At 43.8% G+C, this 25,196-nt stretch overlaps 2 protein-coding genes across 4 annotated transcripts in view; both read left to right on the plus strand.

The window, feature by feature from the left end:
• The window catches only part of LOC113576476 (traf2 and NCK-interacting protein kinase), a 32,219-nt gene extending 22,368 nt beyond the window's left edge, over positions 1-9,851 (plus strand). Inside the window, exons 7-15 of one of the 3 annotated variants that reach the window (XM_027008561.3) lie at positions 219-349; positions 1,469-1,523; positions 1,904-1,982; positions 2,338-2,504; positions 3,904-3,998; positions 4,171-4,254; positions 6,482-6,628; positions 7,089-8,305; positions 9,720-9,851. In XM_027008561.3, the coding sequence (XP_026864362.2) occupies positions 219-349; positions 1,469-1,523; positions 1,904-1,982; positions 2,338-2,504; positions 3,904-3,998; positions 4,171-4,254; positions 6,482-6,628; positions 7,089-8,279 (1,949 nt within the window). In that variant the 3' untranslated portion in view covers positions 8,280-8,305; positions 9,720-9,851. Of the gene's footprint in view, positions 1-218; positions 350-1,468; positions 1,524-1,903; positions 1,983-2,337; positions 2,505-3,903; positions 3,999-4,170; positions 4,255-6,481; positions 6,629-7,088; positions 8,808-9,719 lie in introns of those variants that run through there. The other 2 variants (XM_081699664.1, XM_081699665.1) reach the window with 2 other exon arrangements.
• A 1,005-nt stretch (positions 9,852-10,856) lies between these two features.
• Positions 10,857-24,324, plus strand: tnika (TRAF2 and NCK interacting kinase a). Its single transcript, XM_081699666.1, has 15 exons — positions 10,857-11,363; positions 11,632-11,750; positions 11,960-12,057; positions 13,657-13,835; positions 14,054-14,141; positions 15,278-15,424; positions 15,522-15,621; positions 16,024-16,194; positions 16,338-16,481; positions 16,758-16,892; positions 17,357-17,457; positions 17,594-17,743; positions 18,405-18,564; positions 22,097-22,236; positions 22,346-24,324. The coding sequence occupies exons 1-15, from the start codon at positions 11,125-11,127 to the stop codon at positions 22,427-22,429; spliced, it is 2,055 nt and encodes a 684-aa protein (XP_081555792.1). The 5' UTR covers positions 10,857-11,124; the 3' UTR covers positions 22,430-24,324.
• Positions 24,325-25,196: the final 872 nt, after the last annotated feature.

A 25,196-nucleotide genomic window follows, 5' to 3' on the forward strand; every position in this document is an offset into this window, starting at 1 on the left:
TTTGTATGATTAAATCTGCACTGTAAGGTCAAGGAATGATTTGATTAGTTCCTTAGTTGTGTTGGGAATCTGTCCTTAAAATACCTGTGTTATTTCATGTTTATGTGTTGGGGGTTGGGTGTGTGTGTGTGTCTATGTGATTGTGGGTGTGTGTATGTAAGTGATTGTGGGTTTGCTTTTATGATCTTATTTGGTTATGTGCTTGGTTTGGGGTGTAGTGGACTTTGGTGTGAGTGCTCAGCTCGACTGCACAGTCAGTCGCAGAAATACGTTTATTGGCACCCCCTACTGGATGGCACCAGAAGTGATTGCCTGTGAAGGCAACACACGGGCAGCCTACGACTGTAAGGTGAGTCATCATGTCTGTTTGTCATGACTCTTTTCCTTCTTCATTCTCTTTCTTGCATTCCCCCCCATTGCTATTTGTGAACAGGCTGGAGACTGAGATCACATCTAATGAGATACACACACAGTGCTTTACTTTCTTTACAGTTCCCAGGAGCTTACTAATAAGACACACTGTCACAGGCCTCCACATTCCTGCTTCAGCCGAAGCAGCTGTGGGAAATCTGACGTTCTTAATTTGTATGAATGAGTGGAATCCCACAGAGCTTGTTAAAGAATGCTGCCTAGAAAGCATTAACAAGTAAAGCATGAAACAGCCAACAGCGAGAGTGATAAAGGCAGAGTGACTAATGAAGAGAGTGAAGGAGGTGAGTGATTAGTGCTAACTGATGTGCTTCATATAGAAATTCTTTAACACTGGAAACACTTAAAGGGTCTCAGCCATAATTGTAGGCATGGGACTATATCATTCAGCACGAATAAATGAGATCCATAAAATTGTAATCAGGTGTAATCAAGTGTAATGGCATCTCTTCTATGGAAGCTGCTACACTTGTGATGAGCACTGATTAAGTGAGCCCACAACGTTGTAGCCGTGTTTATGCTTGGAGGAACTTTGTAAGTACTAAAGTTCAGACCTTAGTGTGAAACTGGAAAGAGTTCTGGAGGTTTCCACAGTGATGGCAGCATCTGTGGTATTAGCTGATATTAGCTGATAGCTGATGCAAACAGCAGAAGCAAGATAGAGTTTCCTAAGTGTGCGCTTTCTCCTCCAGGGATCTGTGTTGACATTCTACTGCCTGAGTGTTCTTGCCTACAGGTTCATCGGATTCAAATATGAAAGGAGACCAGTATGAATTATTTAGGGCTTTGTTCCCGAAACAATTTCCTATACACGTTTCTCACTGGTTAGTGATGTGTGTTCTCCCACCTCTTCTCCTGTGTGTTTGCTTATGTCCCTGTGTCTTCTTAATTCTAGCTGTACCAGGCAGTACAATACATTATCTTTCAAAAAGTCAGCGTGTCTGTCTACCTGGCTCTTTCTGTAGATCTGGTTATGAGCCTGTTGGCCTGTCTGTGCCTGTGTCTAATGCTGCCTGCTCCTTTGTCCTTTGTGTTTCAGAGTGATGTGTGGTCACTGGGAATCACAGCCATTGAGATGGCTGAGGGAGCCCCACGTATGTAAAATCCCTCTCATCTGTGCACACACATGATCACACATGCGCACATACGTGTGCCCACACATGCATCCACGCGCACGTGTCCATGCAGACTGTACCATCCCTGAGGAGCTGCAGCATGTGCTGCACACACACAAACATGTTCACACGCGCTCACCTTCTGAGGAAAGGCCATCTCACAGCAGACAAAGCTAAGAGCTTTAAATAGATGCAACACTTGGATGCACTTGGCCTTTGTCAGTTATACCTTCACAGACTGTAAATATAAAAGTTCAATAAGAGTTCACTTTGATAGAAGTTGACCATGACTTTACCATAAAATATGGCGGATAATGGGTGAATTGTTTTTCTCTCTCTCCCACTCTCCCACTCTCTAGCTTTGTGTGGTTTGCACCCCATGAAGGCTCTGTTCCTCATTCCCAGAACTCCAGCTCCCAAACTCTGCTCTAAGAAGTGGTGAGTCTCCTCCACAGGTGTGCTCCATAGCGCTCTCTAAACAGTCCACTCTGAAGCCCTGGCTGAAGCCATCAGATACTTCTGGATGTGCTCCTCATTTTTAGTCTTCTTCCTTCATGCCCTTCTCCACTTTTATGGCTTTATAACTGTCCTCCTGCCTCAGTCAGCACAGCTCACATCAGCAGTGGTTGGCCATCTATACGAGCAGTGCAAGGGCTCCTCAGTTCCTCAGCTCCTATGCCTGAAGTAGGGAAGATCGAACCACTGCTGAGAAGCGATCTGCTGGAAATCCAGTGGCTGTGCTGTGCTGTTTGCTCCCGGGCTTGACGCATTTCCCCTTCTGTACTTCTGGCAGGTCGAAGACGTTCCGGTCATTCGTTAAGAGTTGCCTGGTGACGGACCACACACAAAGGCCCAGTGCAGAAGAGCTGCTGAATCACCCATTCGTACACCTCCTGTCCAACGAGTATCAGATCCACATCCAGCTCAAAGACCACATCGACTGCACCAAGAAGAAGAGAGGTGAGGAGCTGTCCCATGTGATGGACGCACATTGCTGAAAACACACAGAGGCAGCATGATGGCAGAATGGACTAGTTACCAACTGCCACCCAATGGAGGATGGAGGTTCCCTTTTGAGTCCTGGTCCTCCCAAGCTTTCTTCCTTAATTCGTTCCAGGGAATTTTTCCTTGCCACTGTTACCTTTGGCTTGCTGGTTAGGGATCTGGACACATACATTTGTAAAGCTGCTTTGTGCTTTGTGCATAAAGCTGCTCCTTATATTTAACACAAACTTAGTAATTAGTAATTATATGTTTTATTTATGTAGAGCCTTTCTCATACCTAAGGTCGTGTTACAGGGACATCTTTGAGAGACATAAAAAAGACAATATTAACTTGAATGAGCAAGTGAATGAAAGTATTGAGAAAAGACAAGTTTTCAGTTAAGCTTTAAGTTCACAGTTTAACAGAACATTCATCTCCACCCTCTGATCTAAAGCAATTAAATCCCAGTTTTAACTTTTTAACTTTTGTTTATGTAACTTTGTTTTGGTTGCATTTTAGTAGAAAACAGCAATGGTCTTTAAACCATAAACCTCCCTTCCTAGCCAACCCTGGACTAATGAATTAATACATAACAAGTAAATCATATGTTATGTTTTTACAATTAGAAGAAATAACAATCTGTTATCCTTTAATTTTAGGGATGTGCTAGCTGTGAGCTCTTTGGCAGCTTCACTGTTATGTGTCTGTTGTGTGTGTGTGTGTGTGTGTGTGTGTGTGTTCGCACGTGCATGTATCGCATGTATAAACTTCTGGCCTTCTGCTCTGTCTCTCTGAACAGCCCACTTGAAGCCCATAGCTGAAACGTACATTAAAACAAACACTTTCCTATTAGTCCTTTATGCTTCTGGCCAACTGGCTGTGTTTCCCTGGCTACCTGCGGTAGACAGGGGGGCCTTCCATTTTTTGGTGCTGTTTTTTCCCAGATGGCAGTAATTCCATTACAGTCATGCTGGTGTTCAAACAAAACTGTGCTCTCTGAGATTAATGTTTAAAATGTGCTGACAGAAGAGTGTGTTGGAGGACTTCAGTGTGTGAGAGAAATGCTGTCACAAAATTGAAGTTAACTGTGGGTGATTCCTTCTCTCTCTCTCTCTCTCTCTCTCTCTCTCTCTCTCTCTCTCTCTCACACACACACACACACACACACACAGACACAAATTGGCAAGGGTCTAAATTTAAAGTGGCCCTCTCTCTCTCTCTCTCTCTCTCTCTCTCCCTATCATATTCTCATGCAAACACTCACAGAGATACGCACAGAGCTTTGGTTGGGAAAGTTTATGGGAGCATTGTGGGTGTATTAAGTGAGTGCGCTCCTGTTTGTTACTAACGGATTTGACTGTGCTGCTCTTGCAGAAGGAAGTGAAGAGGAAATGGACGAGCATGAAATGCAGCAACTGGGGAAGCAGAAGAGTGGGGAGCCCCCACAACAGGCACTCAGGCTGGAAGAGGTATACACCTGTGTGTGTGTGTGTGTGTGTGTGTGTGTGTGCACGTGCGTGTTTGCGGATGCCTTGGGGCATACATGGGTGTGTGCACGGGTGCGTGCATTCACGTACACACGTGCACGTGTACACGTGCGTGCGCGTGCTTGTGACCCCCATGTTCTGTCATGCTTTACAGCAACAAAGGCATGAGCAGCTGAAGCAGAAGGAGAGATGTTTCCAAGAAAGGAGAGGGCATAGGAGGCAGGCGGAGCTAGACCAGGTATTGACCTACAGAGTTGAGTGCAGACACAAGATAAAAGAAACAACTACTCCACTAATAACAAAATACATATTAGCATTATTATTATTGTTATTTGTGCATATATGTTTTCCATGTTTGTGTCTGCGGAAAGCTGTGGAAGGCTGCTGTTATGGCCCAGATAAAACACACACGTACACACACACACACACACACACACACATTTACACACACACACACACACACACACACACACGTACACACACACACACACACACACACACATTTACGAACACACACACACACGTACACACACACACACACGTACACACACACGCACACACACACGTACACACACACGTACACACACACACACACACACACACACACACGCACACACACGTACACACACACACACACACACACACACGCACACACACGTACACACACACACACTTCATGCTGTAAACTCTCTCCCTTGTTCACTCATTTTCTCTGTTCCTTTCCCTTCATGTCTCCCTGCTCCTCTTCCTCTACTGGGTAAAGTTAATTAACTTTCAGGGCAAGCTACCATCTGCATGAAAACAACCTTTTTATTGGTTATGATTTTTCTCTCTCTATGATGACACTGCAGCTGTCGGTGCCTCTGTCCCCATCGGTTGGAGCTCTCTCTCTCCGTTTCCTTCCTTATTTTGCACACGTTGATACTGAAGGTTTTTATTTTGTGTGTAATCCTCTTACACAGTTTCATTCTCTTACCCTAGAGGACCGTGTCTATATATCACACACTTTTCAATAGAATTCTCCCCCTCGCTTGTTTTCCTCACAGTCTGTCTGTCACTGATATATTGTCAGAGTGGTTCAATCGTTCTTTCTTTCTCTCACTCTTTTTCTTTCTTTTTAACTAAATCGTTCTCTGTCTCATGTACCTTTCTCTTCCATATTCACTTGCAAAGCGGTAATGCAAGTTCTCAATTCCTGTAATACAAATGACTTTTCTATCCCTGTTACCTTTCTGTCCCCTCTCTTTTTCTCTGTCTCTGTTGTCCTCTCTGTCTTTCTGTCCTCTCTTCTGGGCTGGGGCATGTAGGAGTATATCCGCCAGCAGCTGGAGGAGGAGCAGAGGCAGTTAGAGATCCTCCAGCAACAGCTCTTAGAGGAGCAGGCACTCCTGCTGGTAATGGGGCAAGGGACTCATCATGTGCTCCATCCCCTCCCCACCCACCGCACCCCCAGCCCCCAGCCCTGCCCGCCGTATCCGTGCAGATGGAACCATGCCCGTATCTGTATCCGTGTCAACTCGAGCGTTTCTTCTGGGTTTGTGTAAAGGAGAACATATACTGATAGCTGTGGAGTTTCTGGCACTTCCCATGCCTTTCAGCCACTACATAAATTACACCTGTTCTCTACGTCTATGTAGCTTTACCACTCAGTGCTAAAGCGAAGGTTTGTTATGCTCGTACAGGACTACACGTTTGATGTTACATGTTAGAAGGTATGTGAGCCAAGAACTCTGAGCACTGATAGCACCCTATCTGAGAGAGCGCACCCTCTACATCTGATGCCTCTGTGAACCCTGCATATCTTTCTGTCATGGTTTTTGTTGGTGGAGTTCAGTGCACTGCTTAGTGTGTGTAATATGATCTTTGACCTCACAGGGCATTGTTTGGTTGTTTATTTTTTTCTCTCCCTGTTTTAGTCTCAGTAACACCCATCAACTAGCTAACCTTCCCCTGTCATACAAAACCTACCAAATGTGGATGGTTCTGGCAAGCACTTGCTTCCTCTACGTGAAGCCAAGCACCACGTCTATTCAAATGCTTGACACAGGCAGCTAAATGCATTTGGAGGAATGCTCTAACTGCCCTGGTCAGCAAGCGCAAGCATACAAATGTCCACTATTGGCTACTGCGGTGATTGACAAGGGACATGCCAGAGTTATGCCATTCATCCTCTCCAGAGAACATCCAATTTTGCTCTCTTGGTTTCCCACTCAGACATGGCTATGGAATCACTGGGGCTCAAACCAGCAAACTCACCATGATGGGTCAAATGGTTTTCCGTTGTACCACTGGGGTCCCCATGCATTCCATGTTGCATGCTACTGATCACTGTGCTTAGACATGGGAGCATTCACAAAGTAATAGAATCTCTCTCTTTGTCTCTCTCTCTCTTTTGCGCTCTCTCTCTCTCTCTCTCTCTCTCTCTCTCTCTCTGTGCGCTCTTGTGTGTGTGCGCATGTGTGTAGGAGTATAAGCGCAAGTATACGGAGGAGCAGTTGAGATTGAAGAGGCTGCAGCAGGAAAGAGCCAACCTCACTCCCATTCATCAACAACAACAGCAGCAGCAGGACTCCAGGCTGGGCGAGAAACAGAAGGCTGCCTGTGCCAAAGAGGTGAGCCTGAGGCTTCCTCACCCTGTTCAGGGATGCTTCCAAACTTATTTATCCATGTAGCTGCGATGGATGGCACTCGCAGATCTGGGTTCCAGCACTTGTTTTTACAGATGCCGGGAGATCAAAAACAGATGGTCAACTCAGCTGTGTTTGAATCAAAAAATGGCACTACACTGGGATAGATTGGGAAGAGACTGGAGCTAGACAAATCTTTTTCCACAGAATTGCAGGGGAATCTGGACTGCTGACTTTTCATAAAGCATGTTCTATGTCTATAACAAATCTGTCTATAATGATGATATAATATTTGCATGGGGTTTGAGTGGAAAGAACATAATTTTGATTGAACCTCAAAGCGTCTGATTGTCATACAGGTTTCTGTTTTGTGTATGTGTGTTCTTACATGGCTTGTATCTTTGGGCATGTTGTGTTAACTGCTCTTTTGATCTACCTTTTCCAGGGACCCAACACTAACTCTTCCCCCCAATTCTTGGAACATCAGAGCCTCCCCAAGGCTTACGTCTGCCCCACCCGCCACAGATCTGACTTGAGCCCCATAAACATGCCCAAGTCCACGCAGCGGCTACAGCAGCGCGGCCGAGTTAATGCCCCCAATCGGCCACTTCCCTCCATCAGCATCTCCGGGCAGGACGTTCAGGGCCCCAAGCCCTCAGCCCTGCAGCGCGGCTTGAAATTGCACCACCTGAGCGCCCAGCAGGCAGAGAGGTTACGAGGCCGCAGCCCGGGCCCCCTGCCCTGCAAAGGGGTTAGTCAGGCTATGGAGCGGCATATCAGGACCCGTGCCGCCTCCCACTCGCCCTACCGCAAGAAAGCCGCAGACCAGGATGGGGGTGAGGATGCGAAGCAGTGGGAAGGCATGGGTCTGCAGAGGGCAACCAGCCAGGAGCGTCTGGTGAGCCAAAGGCCCGGGGCCCTGTCTATGTCCACCCCGGAGCATATGTTCCAGAAGCTGAAGCTGAGGGCACCCAGGGAGAAGCGGTCTTACTCTGTGCCCTTTAATAACTCACTGGTCGTGCCCCAGCTGGCCACAGATGGGCCTCAAATTCATCTGAGTTTGGATGAGGAGCAGTATGAAGGCAGTGCGAAGAGCAGGGACAGCAGCCAGGAGCGTGCGATGTCCATGTCCTTTACAGAGCACTTGCTCCGGGAGTCCGGTAACCTCCTAGCTGTGCCCCAGCAGCCCTGGGAAATGGCTCACTTTAACATGAGTTTGGAGGATGAGGAGGAGGACTGTAATCTGTCTTCTCCAGATTTAGATTTCTCTCAATCAGCTCATGGCAGGAATCGTAGGCGCTCTAACTCTATATGTGGACGTGATGCGCTGGGCAACATGCATGATCTTTACGAGTTTAAGAAGACAATCATGAAAAGCAACACTGGTGTCCTGAAGTCTGTGAAGTCTGCAATCCGCTGGCTGGGGTTGTCCCCTCGTGGATCCCCCCGTGGGTCCCCCACTCATAGCCCTTGCTCCTCCAGATCCTCCTCCCCGAGCAGCCCTAAATCCGGCTTGCCCTACGTCTCCCCCAGTTTGAGCATCAACTCTCCCTTCTCATCCTCCCCTTCTACCTGGTCTTCTGAGGATGTCTTTAACCCCTCTTCTCCATGGACCATGAGGCCCGTGGTCCATTAGGATGGAGGTCTTCTGCATACCTACATGTAAATAGATAGCTGTAATTAATTTTTTTACTTATGTAGTCATTTATTTTTTTACTTATGTACTAAAGAACATTTTTAAAAAGATGACGTGCTAACAATGTTTTGCTTAATTTCCAATCATTTGTTGGCTCTAGTGACCCCTTCCCTGGCAAAAGCCTCAGTCTGTTTCCCACACACCGACTAAGACTGGTCCCAGACTAAGCAGTACAATCTATTACTAACAGTGCACTTCAGGCTTGATCACAAACCCAGCACTGCATAAACATCAGATCAGCCTTTGGGCTAAGAATTGGCGTCAGAAATTGCTATTGTGTTCTCATGTAGTGTAATGTAGCAAAGAAGTGTAGTATTTTTTTTTAACATAATAGTAGCCCTTCACAAAATGGCCATCCAGCACGAAATGGTTACCCCTCAGACACTCCCCCAAGACCTCGTCCCATGTCTGGCCCTTTAATCCTGAACTTGATGTCCCTCTACCCACACGGCCTGGGAGAGCTGAGCGTCTGAGCGTAAGCCCATCTCAGTTACTTTTTTGCTGGATGTCTGCTGGGTGCTGCTGGACTTTTGGTGGTGGACCTTCCTTACTATCATTGTCAGCTGGTGACTTGCAGGCCTGTGTTTAGAAAGACTTTCCTGCTGTTAGACTAATGCTGTAGGCTACGCTGTAGTTCAGTATAATTCACGAGTGCCCAAGCTTGCTGTGCCATTTGGGATGTGAATTCTCTGTTCACAAATGCTTTGGTGTCTGGGATTCTTCTCTTTCTGAAGTGTCAATCAACGCCAAGTCATCTAATCATTCCCATTAAATATTCCTTAACCAGTGTATTTGAGCTTAAAGGTTTTTATTGAATAGTGTCATTCAGTGGTTTGCTAGTATAAGATGGAGTCTCTCTTCATAATCACTTCTTAACACTGCTTTTTAAAAAAAAAAATTAACAGAGCTCTCTCTCTCTCCCTTTTACCAATAGCGGCTAAAAAATGGGACTTCTGTAGATTTTAAGTCGATCAACCTTTCTGTGCCAAGCTTCTAGGGCTTTGATGGAGGATGTGTTACTGCACTTGGTTATCAGTGAAAGAAATATATAAAGGGACAGACACAGACAGACAGACAGACAGAGACACACACAGAATGAAGGGAGATTAAGATAACCAATACACATACGCATGAACTTGCAAACCTTACACTCCTGAACACAACTGTTATTTATAGAAAGACATTTTTTTAAACACAGCTATTATATCCTAGGTTGCCAGTTCACTTCTCTGAATTCCTCAAGAGTGCATAAACATATTCTCCATTACGCCACCTGGAGTGCAGAGTTCCTTTACCTCCATCATCAGGAGTCTGTCCTCCTGCCGAGCTGTAGGTGGCGGCTCTCTCTGGTTCTGATGAGGCCTGTGTTGTGGTTCCCAGGTGAACCTGCAGAGCTCGCAGGCCCTGCGGCACAAAGCCACTAACCGTATTTCTGACCCGGCCCTGCCCTCCCACGCTGACTCCTTTATCAGTCATGGTCTGCAAGGAGCCCGTATCCCCACCCTGCACAGGCCCACGGATCCGCAGGTACACCTCCCCGCACCTTGTCCCCACACTTCACTACACCTGCAGCAGGAAGGAAGTCATGCGGTCGCTAGCCACTTCACCAGAAACACCTTGCTGTCTGTTAGCATGCACAAGGCACAATACACTGTTCTCAAGTCCTTCATCACAGAATTACTGTTGGCTGGTTATTTTCAGGGTGGCAGACTACTATATGACACAGACACATCAGACACATGTAAACACTGCTGTGTGGAGAACAGGGTAGAGAGAGACAGAGACAGAGACACTCTGCTGACAGAGTGGGTGTGGCAACCCTACAGGGAGATACTGTACACCTGCTGCATACATAACACAAGTATAGCAACCAAAGCTGTTGGTAAATGTATGATATATCACATTCTATAGTATCTCAGTTGAGTTGTTATGTGCACGGATGAGACCAGGGCCACAGGAAGGTATGGGCATGATTGTATGGGACAATTACTGAGGGCTAAGAAGTGGTATAAAACAAGCAGCTACAACTGTTTGAACAGAAAGACAGAGAGATCCTATGACTCTCCAGATTACAATAGAAACACAAGGAGAATCATGATACAGTACGCAGTAGCAAGGCATGTGCAAAAGTCTAGGCTATTTATAGTGCTATTTATTATAATTTTACTGAGGTGGGGAACAGTGACACTAGTCCTGTCTCCAGTAAATTGGGATTAGGAGACAAGGTCCTGACAAGGTAAACCTAAAATGCTTACCCCTATCCTCTCAGCTGGCCCACCGCTTGGCTAGGAAGTCTTGCAGTTCCTCCCTGATGGGTTCTCCATTTGTGAATGAGCAGTCTAAGGTTGTGGCAGCCTTCCAGGAGCCTTGCAAGTTGCCCCAGCGGAGCTTGAACTGCATGTCCAAGACACGTCCTGTGCCTGTTCCCCCTTCTGGTTATGAGGAGAAGGTTGACCACAGCACCCCCTGGCTGGTGGAGGGATATGTCACACCCAAGGTCAGCACTAAAGCACACACAGATGCTCCAGAGGGAAAACTCTTTGGAGAATTTGTCAGAATATAAGTCAGGCCAGAGATCCCAAACCACAGCCATGGAGAACCACTCCACTCCTCTTGACATCATGATTTAGCTAGCTTATCACCAATCACTCTTTTGAGTTACTTCAGATTGTTATAATTGAGAAAACAATTTCAGCACTTTTATTTCCATACCCCTCAAATATACTTGGTCACGCTTAGCGGAACTAGCCCGGATGTTCAGGATCACGTACAACATAAAGCACATATGTTTCTGCTCTCTTTTTGGCATGTGGATGTCTGTGCTCTGGTTGATATGTGGATGTCCGTGCTCTCTTTGACATGTGCATGGCTGTGCTCTCATGTGAAGCTGTGCAATGCTGCCCAGGTGACCCGGCCAGCCACCTCCATCTCCACGGCTGTGCCGAGGAAGAGCTCTCCCGGAGACGGAACAAGCAGAGGTGGCGAGCTTGTGCCTCGGACATCCTCTCAGCTCCCTCTCGTAAGGTCAGTCCCCACACTGCTGCCCTGCTGGACATTCAGTATGAGACAGACTCAATGCAGCAATAATAATCCACAGACTAGAATCTGCAACACTACGTTATTTTACTAGAGTCTGCATCTTCTCTGTAATCATGGTATGCACAAACCAACAAATAATGGAAAGGAAACAAATCAGTTGAGGACTGAAATCTCTGATCAACAACATATATTGTTTAGTGTGTGTTGTATACCCCTGTTGAACGTGTGGTGTAATATGGGCCCTGTCTCACAGTAGTTCACACCTGAGTGGTACAGAGCTGTCCCTGAACATGACTTTGCAGAGGAGCAGCAGTTCCAGCTCCTCCACCTCCACCTCCAGCACACCAAGCTCCCAGGAAGAGTCTTGCCCAGGTACTAACAAGATGAACCATGCCACAGGTGTGTGTGTGTGTGTGTGTGTGTGTGTGTGTGTGTGTGTGTGTGTGTGTGTGTGTGTGTGTGTGTGGTCTGGAAGCAGCACACCCATCTTCCTACATCTCTGCCTCTGCCTGCCTCTTAGCACTATTATTGTTGCCTATTGAGGTATTGTGTCATTGTGTCCCTGTGATTTTGTTGTCTAGGTCCTGCTAAAATGGAGGGCTCTCCGTTGGTGTGTCAGGAAGCCCCGAAACCCCAACAGGAAGAAAGGCAGGAGAGGAGCAGGATGAGCTGCCCTATGGTGAGCAGGAGCCTCGCTCCTCACAGGGCACCCACACATGCTAACATGGCTAACAAAGTATTAGCTGATCCCTACTCTCATTAAGTGTTCACAATATTCTTTCAGTAAGTATTCAGTTGTTGTTAGCCCTGCTAGAAGTATCCCTATGAAATTTTCCTTGGGTTTCTCACTCTTGCATTTTTACAAATAATTTTTTAAGGCTTCGTGTCCCTTTAAGGTTGAGTTGTGAATTCCAGTCACACTTTCAAATGCAAACCCCTGCAGGCTTGGAGTGTTTCTCTGGGTCTCACACACACAAAGCCCTATGTACTTATTATGCCTCAGCTCTCCTCTCCAACTGCAGAGAGGCCTGAGAGTGTTAGCTGCGTCTTAACTGCCCATATGAGTAGTGAGAGGCGGCGCGGCCCGTGGGAAGCAGGGCTAGCCTGTCCATTTACAAGGGGCGGGGGCATGTAAGCAGAATGACAGCTGCGGAATAAGGTTGACATTTTGGGAGCTGTAATCTTGACTATGCTCTCTCTCCTCTATGTGTGAAAGAGAGCAAGAGAGAGAGAAACAGACAGAGAGAAAACATTCTCTGATCATGGACACCACTCTGAGCCCTCCAGCAGAGGAGGGAGTGTAGATAATCATGTTTTCTGTCTCATTGGGTTTTCTTTTGCGCTGGTTTGGCTGTGAAAGCGAAAGGCTGTTTCTCCTGAGTTCAGTTGCTAACTGCAACGAGAAAGAGAAGCCTGCTGAGCCCTGATTAGGGTTTGACAGAAGAGCTGTTGTCATGTTTAGCTGACTGACCTACTCTGTTCTAACCTTCTATCCCTGTCTCTCTCTCTCTCTCTCTCTCTCTCTCTCTCTCTCTCTCTCTCTCTCTCTCTCTCTCTCTCTCTCTCTCTCTCTCTCTCTCTCTCTCTCTCTGCGTCTGATGGCCGGGTGGTGAGATTGCTTGGCACAGTGTTGTGGCTCTTTGTGACCGCTGGCTTCAGTAGCAAGCCTGGCCTGAGAAACGTCCTCATTCACCTCCAAACTTTCTCACCAACCTAAATTGCTGCTGGCTTTGTCGTACACACACACACACACACACACGCACACACACGCGCAAACACACACACACGCGCACACACATTACACAGCTTCCAGCTTCTTTGTGCCAGCTTGTTTGGAACATCACTGTTTCCACAGTAGCTGAGGTTCAGGAAGGGGAGAAATATCCCATCTCTCTATAAGATCTGGGGCCCTGGTGCTGTGAAGACATGATCACCCTCTACAGGCGACCCTCAGAAGAGGAAGTGTTACATCTGTTATTCATTTTGAAATATTTTTATTGACAAGTGCTTCTGTGAATTCAGTTCACCATTTCAGTTTGCCAGTGAAAACCAGTAAATGAAGTACTGCTTAATGCATCATATCTGTGGGAACATGAAGGAAGTCAGGTGTTCAGATGGCTAGTATCAGCCCCTATAAGAGCTGTTTATCATGCTGTGTTCTTCTCCGAGCTGAAGTCAGCTGTGCTGTATCCTCTTGTGAACCACATCCACTGCATTTATGATCTACAGTTCCTCATCTGTGTATTTACAACTCCCACCCCCCACCCTTTCCCCACAGGATCTGACTGCTTTAGCCAAAGAAGTGCACGAGTTGCGAGTAGATGAGCTAAACAGGCCCCCAACCAAAGCTACAGACTATTCTTCCTCTAGTGAGGAGTGGGAGAGCAGTGAGGATGAGGATGGTGAAAATGTGGGCCATAATGGAACTGTGCCAGTCAGTGACATCCCTAGGATCATGTGAGCACACGTGCATACACACATGTGCACACAGGCACGTGTGCACACAAACACACACACACACACACAGAGAGACAGTACAGTGCATTAATTAGTTTCTATTCTTTTTTTCATTAAGAGCTTGGTACATTAGCAATTTGCATGTAGTTGCATATTACCATATGTACTGTCATGTCTCTGTACCTATAATTTTTATGTTTATGACTGTGTATGTTCAGGCCATCTATGCAGGGTGAGTCTTACTCCATCAACAGTGATGACTCCTACACTGGTGATTCTAAACTTCACACGTTGGTCACAAGGCAGGTGAGACTGGCTTTCAACACATTGTGTTGACATCAACCATTCATGCTTCCCACAGAATCATTTCCAATTTTCACTGTGGTTTCTTGTATTTGAAAGTTGAGCACTAACTTTCTAAAACTAAATGCCAAGAAAACTGAATTTATGACCATGGATACCAAATCTCCTATCTCAGCCTACCATGAACACGTACTTTTTGTTGATGATATTCCAGTCAGTCCTACTGCAGTTGTCCAAAACATTGGTGTCTTCTGTAACGCTGTGTTACCTTTGACCAACATATTAAATCTCTGACTGAGATTGGATTTTTCCATATTCCCAACATTACTGTATTCCATCCTATGCTTTCCTTTCTAAGATCCTGATCCTGGTGCATGGCTTAAAGTTGCTGCAACTCTCTGTTCTGTGGTTTACCTTCTAAAACTCTCTGCTCTCTCCAGTATATTCACAATTCTGCAGCCAGACTCCTAATACCCAATAAGAAATCTGCCCACATTAGCCCTATTTCTTAACCAGTTACAAGGGCATGTGCGCTATTCAATTCTGCTGGTAGCTTTCAAAGCCCTGCATGGCCTTGCTCTGACCTATCCAAGGTCACCAAGGTCCACTGATTGTGGTCTGCTAGCTGTCCCTAGATTCAGGCTGTGCACTGTGGGTGCTACTGTTGCTCCCCTACCCTCTGAAACTCTTTACCTACAGCTATTTGTATTTTCAGCTCTCTTTCTATCTACAAAGCCCATATTTAAAAAAGCTTTTCACAAAACACTTTCTCTCCCTCAGAACTACTACTTAGACTTAGGTTTAGGTTAGGTTTTTTGGTTTGTTTTGTTTTTGTTTTTTTCTGAAATTTGAAAATTATAAAGCAACCTTGAGTATATTAAATTATTATTGTTGTTGTTGTTGTTGTTGTTAATAATAATAATAATAATAATATTGTTATCATACTTCACTGATTCAATTCATTTCAATTCCATTACATTTAAGATAGCAAGTAGTGCCAAAACATAGAAAATACAATTTTAAGACAGAAAAAATAAAGAAAAAATCTATCTGCCTCTCTCTCTCTCTCTCTCTCTCTCTCTCTCTCTCTCTCTCTCTCTCTCTCTCTCTCTCTCTCTCTCGCTCTCTCTCTGTCTCAGGCTGATGAGCCAACTTCCCCAGCCCATGGTGAGAGTAATGGGTTTGTGGGTCAGGGGAACCTGCCAGACCTGGTGCAGCAGAGCCACTCCCCAACTGAACCTCAACTTCCAGACCTCCAAGCCCAGGAGTTGAGCTCCAAAGAGGAGGTATGCAGCTCCTCCCTCTCGACATCCTACACAGCACTTTAATTTTCTGTATTGACTATTCACTGATTTGGATACTGATTTGGTTGGTGTTTGGCAGTATGGACTGAGTGGTACAGCCAAAGCCTCCTTCACACCAGTTGCAGACCCTTGTGTGCATCAGATCTCCCCCACACATGACGATGAGACCTCAGAAGGAGGTACACACCTGCACATCACATCGGTGCACACAACTTATTCAGAGAAGGATAACACAAATTCTTTATACTTAACACCTGTCACTAACAGCCTGTAACAGTACATTACAGCCTATATAGTAGAGTTGTAACATTGTATATAAAGTAACAATGTGTAATGCTGTGTATCCATGTGTAGGTAACAGCTGTAGTGTTGTGTAATAATATATAACAGTGTCATAGTACTAACAGAACTGTCTGTAACAGGGTTGTAACAATATTAAATGGTGTAATATACTGTTACAATGTCAAAAAGGCTTAACAGTGTAACAACATGTGATAGGCTTGAAACAGTATTGGAACACATGGTGACATTTTTAACAGTGTACAGCGTGAAACAGTGTATGTACTTGGCCTCCCTTGCAGCCCTGTTTGCTAATGAGTTCCTGCATCAGGAGCAGGCCAAACTCAGTGAGGCGCGTAAGATCTCTGTGGTGAACGTCAATCCCTCCAACACCAGAACCCACAGCGATACACCGGAGATCCGCAAGTACAAGAAACGCTTCAACTCTGAGATCCTGTGTGCTGCTCTGTGGGGTAAGTCACCTTCTCTCTATCTCTCTTTCTCATTTCTAATGCACTTCATAAGCGTGCATGTTGATCATTTGATTTCTAATGGGTTGATTCTGGCTTATAGAACAACCTTTGATGTCTCTGTGTTTGCGTATGTGTTCGCTCAGGTGTGAATCTACTGGTGGGCACGGAAAATGGCCTGATGTTGTTGGACCGGAGTGGGCAGGGAAAGGTGTACAACCTCATCACCCGGCGCCGCTTCCTGCAGATGGATGTGTTGGAGGGCCTCAACGTGCTTGTCACCATCTCAGGTGGGTCTGGTTCCTCTAACCTCCACCATCTTTGGTGGGTCTGATTACTCTAACCTCCACCATCTCAGGTGGGTCTGACTACAGTATATGCCTGAAATGATCAAGATAGTGTTGCTATCCTCGCCGAATCTTCATTGCTAACTGACTACACCAATTTCTAATAGATTTTTACTTTTCTGTTGTGAAACCCATGAGCCACAGCCTTAACAGTACCTCTGATTGTAACTATACATCCTTGGGTTTGACATGACACTTGCTGCCTGTGTGTCTCTGCAGGTAAGAACAACAAGCTGCGTGTGTACTACCTGTCCTGGCTAAGGAACAGGATATTACACAACGACCCCGAGGTGGAGAAGAAGCAAGGTTGGATCACTGTGGGGGAGCACGACGGCTGTATGCATTACAAAGTCGGTAAGTACCCCTTCAGCTATAACTACCTTAGACCAATGTTTTCTATTTCTTGGGACATTTCCTATCATTCACACCAGTGTGATGATGAACAAAGACCTTCCATTCTGCAGATTTTCACTGGTCTAACACAGATATTTCAGTGCATCTACTAGATACTAAGGTCTTCACTAGTTAAGTCAGGATGGTTAGAGAAGGAACCTTCAACCTGGGCAGGGCTGTGACCCTCCATTACTAGATCAGAGTATTTAACAGGATTTTAAACTCTTAGCTGAACCTTAGAACCCAGACTGATGTCCAAAGCCCTCCAGTGTGGTGGGAGCTCTGAGCTCTATCAGAATTAAGCTGTCAGGTTAGGAAGGGATTGTCTAAGACAGGGGCTGGCAATAAGAACTCTGTTACAGTCCTAAATATCAGGATACTACAAACTGAGCTGCAGATAACAATTTTTTTTTTTTTTTTTTCAGTGAAATATGAGAGGATCAAATTCCTGGTGATTGCATTGAAGAACTCGGTTGAAATTTACGCCTGGGCTCCCAAGCCGTACCATAAATTTATGGCTTTCAAGGTATAAGGCATAGCAAAGATTTGCATATAATAAATTTACTTTCAGTGTTTCGGCAAGTCTTTACATTAGCATAGGTAAAATATAAAATCTCTCTCTCTCTTTCTCCATCCCTCCCTCCATTCCTTCTTCCATGTAGTCATTTACAGAGCTGCAGCACAGACCTCAGTTGGTGGATCTGACTGTGGAGGAAGGTCAAAGGTTAAAGGTGATCTACGGCTCCAATGTGGGCTTTCATGCCATTGACGTGGACTCTGGAAATCCCCATGACATCTATATCCCATCCCATGTAAGACATTTGGATGGAATATCAATCACATCACATACATTCAGTAAGAGAAAGCACACGTTTCACAATCCTTTTAGCACAATGGAGGGAGAGAATAATAAGAATTGAACAAAAAACCACAGACCCATAAAAGAGAGTATCTGGAACTATTTTGATAGTTAAAATCAAACTGCGTACAGAATGGTGTATAGATTATATTATCAGCACAATTAACATAGTAAGCCACTCCCAGAACCAGGGTTGAAGGCGATTCTGCCCACTGCTCAAGTAATAATTTGTGAGCTGGGTAGGAGTGTTAGTCTGGAGTATTAATCTTGTACACAGCAGTACCTGAATGAGCATAAGTGTGAATCTCACTGCCCTGTAAAAAGGCATATGTACAATAGCTCTGTGTTTCACTGTTCTTAAAACAGTGAGGGAGATGGGTTGTGTGCCAGCTTCCTTAGCCTTGGTGAACAAGATCTGTTCTTTTTTCTGCTCACACACATACAGTAACAGACACACACACAAGCACACACACAGGGGCCCTCTAGTGGAGCCTGTAGCCACTGAGCTTGCTTGCTCATTCTCTTTCTATCTCTCTCTTGCTCTCTATCTGTGTGTCTCTCTCTCCCTCTGTCTGTCTTTCTCTGTCTCTCTTGCTCTGTTTGCCTCTGTGTAGATCCAGAGCAGGGTGTCTCCTCACGCTATTGTGGTATTGCCTAAAACAGAAGGGATGGAGATCCTATTGTGTTATGAGAACGAGGGCGTTTATGTCAACACACGGGGCAGGATCACAAAGGACGTGGTGCTGCAGTGGGGAGAGATGCCCACCTCTGTTGGTAAGCCCCACCCACGCACCCATTTCTGTTGGTAATCCATGCTCTCACACACCAGTCTCTGTTGGTAAACCTCACCCACACAGTGCACACTTGGCCGACTGGACTGAGATAGAAAACATATTTAGCAGGTCACAATAATATGTCCTTGGAGTTTCAAATGGGTGATTACATAGACAAATAAATGTCTCCAATAATACAAGATTTTCCAATAATGTCCCCAATAATACAAACATTTAGAACCCTATATAATACTATTATATTTTATGTACCCTTAGAAGTCTGAACATGATTTTCACATATTTGCCTTGTCTTATGTCATTGGTCACTAACCCTCCTTGAGACTGACCTACTTGCAAAGTAGGCTAGCTCATTAGGGTGTGTGAGTGTGTGTGTATGTGTGTGTGTGTGTGTGTGGTTGGACGTTCACTGTCCCCTACCAAATTTCTACTGTCCCGAACAAATCTTTGTATTTTAAAATGTTATTTACATATAAATAAGAACACATAAGCTAATATATTTAGTTAAGGTCTTTTATCGTTAAAATAAGTGTACATTCTCACCAAATACTTTCACTTGTTTTCTTTTTGTTGTAAATAAGCAAAAATTTCATAACAAACATCTTTCTCTTTAATTTTGTTTTGACTGGATGCATGTATGGATAAGACCATTTTTGCATTACAAGCGGTTAAATATGCAAATGAGTTTGGCATAGATTAAGTTGTTAACACATTGTGCCCCCCCCCCCAACATGAACTGGCCCAACCAGGCAAGTGATTTTTCAGGCAAGTGATTTTTCTGTTGTCCCGACGTCAAGTTTTATTTTCTCTGGGCATTCGGGCAATTATTATTGTTGAATCCTTAGCCACACTTTTCGTTTTCTGTTTGTGCAGCTGAATGGTGCTAGATTGGGCCACAGTAAAGAGGAGCGAGTGTCTGATAACAGTAACCGCTCCCCCATGTGGCCTGTAACAGTAAAGAGGACTGAGTGTTTGGTAACAGTAACTGCTCCCCAATGTCCCATGAGGCCTGTAACAGTAAAGAGGAGCGAGTGTTTGGTAACAGTAACTGCTCTCCCATGTAGCCTGTAACAGTAAAGAGGACTGAGTGTTTGGTAACAGTAACTGCTCCCCAATGTCCCATGTGGCCTGTAACAGTAAAGAGGAGCGAGTGTTTGGTAAAAGTAACCGCTCCCCCATGTGGCCTGTGCTTTGTGGAAGGAGATGAATGAGGTTCACCAAAGGTATAATAGTATTTGAACTGTCTATCAACTCTTTTCATGCTATGAAAGTTGTGAGCGTGTGTGTGTGTGTGTGTGTGTGTGTGTGTGTGTGTGTGTGTTGGCTGTAACACTTGTTTGTGGCACTGGAGGACAGGATTATTCATTTTGGAATTGTCTCTCTGGACCTGGTGCTAATCAGCAGGCACATTACTGTTTAGTGGTTGCCATTACTCACTAACAGATCGCTGAACACGAGAGTGAATGAGTAGAATCACTTTAGCTACTTTGTGCTGTGATTTGTGTTAGGACTGTGCAATATATCTTAAAAATATTATTACTGTGATACTTATTATATCACTACAATTCACATCTGAAGACATTTGTAATATTGCAGTGCTTTCATGCTTCGCCTGCTGCAGTTCTGTGGTTCCATTTTCTTAGTAGTCTGCATTTAGTGTCGTTTAGCGCTCATGAAATAAGTTCTTTAAACCATAACATGCTAATCCTTAATTAGCATTGTCCTTTATATCTTAATGTGATGAGGTCTGTTCCAAGTTTTTCTTGAATGTGAGAAAGAAAAGGTATATACACTATGTGTGCATATATGTATTTGATATATGGTATATATACACCGCGTTCCGAATTATTATGCAAATGCAATTTTTATCTGATTTTCCTAAATGTTCAATGCAAATGACAGTCAATATAATTTTCAAGTCAGCAACTGTTAGAGTATAAATCTAATTTTATTGAATAAACCTCCCAATGATAACAGTATTTTTTTCAAAAATAAAATAACTCAAAATGCACTGTTCCAAATTATTATACACAACAGAGTTTCAAAACATTTTATAGGTTGTAAAGAACTGAAAATGGTTCATTTGTTGAATTTGCAGCATTAAGAGGTCACATTTACTGAAATCAAAAGCTATTTCAATAAAAAACATCTTAACAGGCCAAGTTACATGTTAACATAAGATCCCTTCTTTGATATCAGCTTCACAATTCTTGCATCCATTGAACTTGTGAGTTTTTGGAGAGTTTCTACTTGAATTTCTTTGCAGTATGTCAGAATAGCCTCCCGGAGCTGTTGTTTTGATGTGAACTGCCTCCCACCCTCATAGATCTTTTGCTTGAGGATACTCCAAAGGTTCTCAATAGGGTTGAGGTCAGGGGAGGATGGTGGCCATACCATGAGTTTCTCTCATTTTATGCCCATAGCAGCCAATGACACAGAGGTATTCTTTGCAGCATGAGATGATGCATTGTCATGCATGAAGATTATTTTGCTACGGAAGGTATGGTTCTTCCTTTTGTACCATGGAAGAAAATGGTCAGTCATAAACTCTATATACTTTGCCAAGGTCATTTTCACACCTTCAGGGATCCTAAAGGGGGCTACCAGCTCACTCCCCATGATTCCGGCCCAAAACATGACTCCGCCAGCTCCTTGCTGATGTCGCAGCCTTGTTGGGACATGGTGGCCATCCACCAACCATCCACTACTCCATCCATGTGGACCATCCAGGGTTGCATGGCACTCATCAATAAACAAAACTGTTTGAAAATTAGTCTTCATGTATGTCTGGGCCCACTGCAACCGTTTCTACTTGTGAGCACTAGTTAGGGGTGGCCGAATAGTAGGTTTATGCACAACTGCAAGCCCCTAGAGGATCCTACACCTTGAGGTTCTCAGGACTCCAGAGGCACCAGCAGCTTCAAATACCTGTTTGCTGCTTTGTAATAGCATTTTAGCAGCTGCTCTCTTAATCCAATGAATTTGTCTTGCAGAAACCTTCCTCATTATGCCTTTATCTGCACGAACCCATCTGTGCTCTGAATCAGCCACAAATCTCTTCACAGTCTGATGATCACGCTTACGTTTTTGTGAAAAATCTAATGTTTTCATACTTTGTCCAAAGCACTGCCCTATTTGACACTTTTTGGCAGCAGAGAGATTCTTTTTCTTTCCCATATTGCTTGAAACCTGTGGCCTGCTTAATAATGTGAAACATCCTTCTTAAGTAGTTTTCATCTTAATTGGGCTCACCTAATTATCTAATTATCACAGGTGTGTGAGATTGATTTCAGTGATCCAAAGAGCCCTGAGCCACAATACCATCCATGAGTTTAATTGAAAAACAAAAAGTTAAATCTTTATGACACTTAAATCCAATATATATATATATATATATATATATATATATATATATATATATATATATATGTATGAGCTCCACTTAATTTAATAAGTGTCACAGCCGGTTACAGGTCCTAAACAGGTTGTTTTATTATGCATGTGCTTTTTTTCAGCCTACATCCACTCCAACCAGATCATGGGCTGGGGAGAGAAAGCCATAGAGATCCGTTCTGTGGAAACGGGTCACCTGGATGGGGTCTTCATGCACAAGCGAGCCCAGAGGCTTAAATTCCTGTGTGAAAGGAACGACAAGGTAAGTGCTCTTCTACACAACTGAGATCTTTAAAAGTGAGGTGCCTGAACTTTCCCTGCGAGAGAACTTTCTCTGTGACAGTGGCATTTCGCCCCTCCTCCCCGTGCAGGTGTTCTTCACCTCTGTGCACTCGGGCGGAAGCAGCCAGGTCTTCTTCATGACATTGAACAGGACCTCCATGATGAACTGGTGAAGCCTCTCAATTGCTGCTGCGTCAGAGCCTTATCTCCTTTTAACACTGCACCTGTGAACTCTTTCTCCATTCAAACTGAGCTCAGAAACAGGCCAGCGCTCCCTTGAGCAGAGAGGGGTCCCAGAGCTGCAGATTTAAGCCAGCAGTATGTGGACTCACAGCGCTGCCACAACATGCTCCTGGAACCTGTGAAGTCACTTTTCTGACCTATTTGACAGTTCTATCCATTGTTTGCATGATTGTAATATTGGGCAATTTTAAAGTAAAAAAACTATATGCAGATAACTGATCAAAATTTAGACTGATGGTCTAGGCTCATAAACAGTAACTGTTTAGAGATCACCTTTTTTTTTACATCTGCGATGTAAGTTTTGCCCACTATTTTTAAATAATTTTTCAAACTTGTATATGGAAAAACAGGTCTTGCTCTGGTGCTTATTTGACATACTGTCAACTATCAAAAGTACTGTCTTGCAGAGTCTGAATCTCTCTTTACATCAGCCAAACATCAAATGGATTATGGATTGATTTAAGGTTAGTTTAGGGACATTTGCTGTGGATTCAGGCGTTTACATTGCAGGCACACAAGGATGGAGGCTAATTCCACTTACTATACCTCAATTTATTTTCCCTTCTTCCAGTTTTGCTTCTATCCTCATAATTCTGAAGTTGTAAGTGGGGTGAGGGCAGAGTCACAGATCTGTGAAATAAGGTGCCAGCAGTTCCTCACGAAAGGTCTTCATCACTGCCTGCGTACATGTGAACACTCAGGCCTGTCAGGCATCTCTGAAGGAGCCTTTGAGGATTTCTGAATAGTGCCTAGCACAATCTAAACTTGAAAAGTGGATAATGCTCCATTATTTATCAGTAGTGTTGCCACAAATATGAGATCATCACTGAAATTATTTCTCAACACTGATGTTTTTATTTTAGATTTGCCCTTGTTTTTTAATAAATGTACATATATAGTAATATTTTAATAGGAACATCCGGTACAATACCACATTACAATATTAAATTATAAACTGGGGGCCAAAACATTGCAGGAAAGGGAGTGCATTCTTGATCTTAATGTTTTAAAATAAATATATTTGTGATGGATCATAATTTGCAGATGAATATATATACTAATCAGTACCAAATGGCAATGTTTTTTTATGAAGAAGCTGTCATTTTGTGTAAGATGATTAAGAAAAAAAAAAAAAACTGGTACCAACTTGAGTTAAATGTTTGAAACTACATAAATCACACTTAGCTGATGGGTCAGTGTGTTCAGTATATGTCAAAGCAACAATGAAAACACGTTCACTGTTCACAGATTTTCTTTCATGAGATTTTCAAGGATGATTTTAAAAACAAGATGAACTACTCTGACACTCCTGTGGTACTCAGTTACTGATTTAATGTTGAACACTGTTTCATAACAATTCAATTGATTTTAAACATAATTTTACCAGTAGCTCCTTTATATAAACATATTATTCTTGCATCACACTTAATTTTTTTAATACTTCAGAGAGGCATCATTTAAATGCATAGGTTCTTACAGAGGTCACTTGTAATTTGCACGATATATATATAGAGAGAGAGATTAGGGCTTACATAGCTAAGGATGTTTTAATTAAGCGAGGACGGAACAAAGCTTTCAGCAATAACGAGTCTGCTTTTGTGGTAGAAACACTGTGGGCCAGTGCAGGGTTCAAGATCACTCACCTCACTGTGCTAATTTTATTGCCATTGACACTTTGACACCAGAACTACTGTTTATGCTTCCTATGCTATTTGAGTTCTTTTATTACTCTGTGTAACTCTTGTAATTCTTATTGTAAAATTATTCTTTTTTGTTATTAATTTGAAGAAATGAGAAAATAAATGAAACTAGTATCTTTTCTACAGTTGTATGTTGTTGGAGAGCTTTTATGGTACACACAGACACACACACAGACTGTAACGAATGCCCAAGTGCTGAATGGCGTGAAGCAGGATGCACAGACTTCCTTGACATGGACGAACATTTAATGGAAACATAAAGATGACGGCACCCACGTGTTACATCCTATGAACGCAACATAGTTAACACTGAACAAACACGATAAACCCGGTTGCATTTAACAACAAGAACATTTAACATGAACATTAACACTTTACGTCAACAATAACCAACAACACTGCACACAATGACAAGAGTTTAAATACACAAAAGACTAACACAATCCAGGTGTGTGCAGGTGTGGCTACAAACATGATCCTCCCACTGCACGTGACGGGCCAAACCACGTGACTCGCGGAGGGCAAGCGTTCCGTGACACACACACATAAATCAACTCAAACACAATTTGTGCACCAGTGTTGCTTAACAGACAATATCTATCTATCTATCTATCTATCTATCTATCTATCTATCTACCTATCTCTTGCTTGCTATAAAAAGGTTCCGCATGTGTGCGTGCGCATGTGTGAGACAGAACAGCTTGTTCAGGAGATTCTCTTAGAATCTTAAATAGTCATCTCTTGGAGAATGACCCTCAGACTTTACTCTTGACCAGAGCTGTAACTGGGCATGTTTACCCAGTCCTGCCTTTAGCATGATATGAAATTGAGTGAGCATTATTGACATGCTTTGTATCCTAGATTATTTACTTTAAAAGTGTCCCACTTGTTGAAATACTCCACCACAGCACTTGTTTGTTAGTACACAAACCAACAAAGAATGAATTCCTGTTATGTTGGCAGAGAAGATGAAAAGGATTCATTGGGGGTTTATTTG

This window comes from Electrophorus electricus, chromosome 17 (genome assembly GCF_041902795.1).
Source record: "Electrophorus electricus isolate QZ-2024a chromosome 17, ASM4190279v1, whole genome shotgun sequence".
Taxonomy (NCBI): domain Eukaryota; kingdom Metazoa; phylum Chordata; class Actinopteri; order Gymnotiformes; family Gymnotidae; genus Electrophorus; species Electrophorus electricus.

Excerpts from the sequence above, each read along its gene's own strand:
- tnika (XM_081699666.1), top strand. The coding sequence starts at position 11,125 with ATGTTTCTGCTCTCTTTTTGGCATGTGGATGTCTGTGCTCTGGTTGAT. Across the intron at positions 15,425-15,521 it reads AGTTGAGCTCCAAAGAGGAG|TATGGACTGAGTGGTACAGC; the intron begins GTATGCAGCTCC and ends GGTGTTTGGCAG. Across the intron at positions 16,482-16,757 it reads CGTGCTTGTCACCATCTCAG|GTAAGAACAACAAGCTGCGT; the intron begins GTGGGTCTGGTT and ends GTGTCTCTGCAG.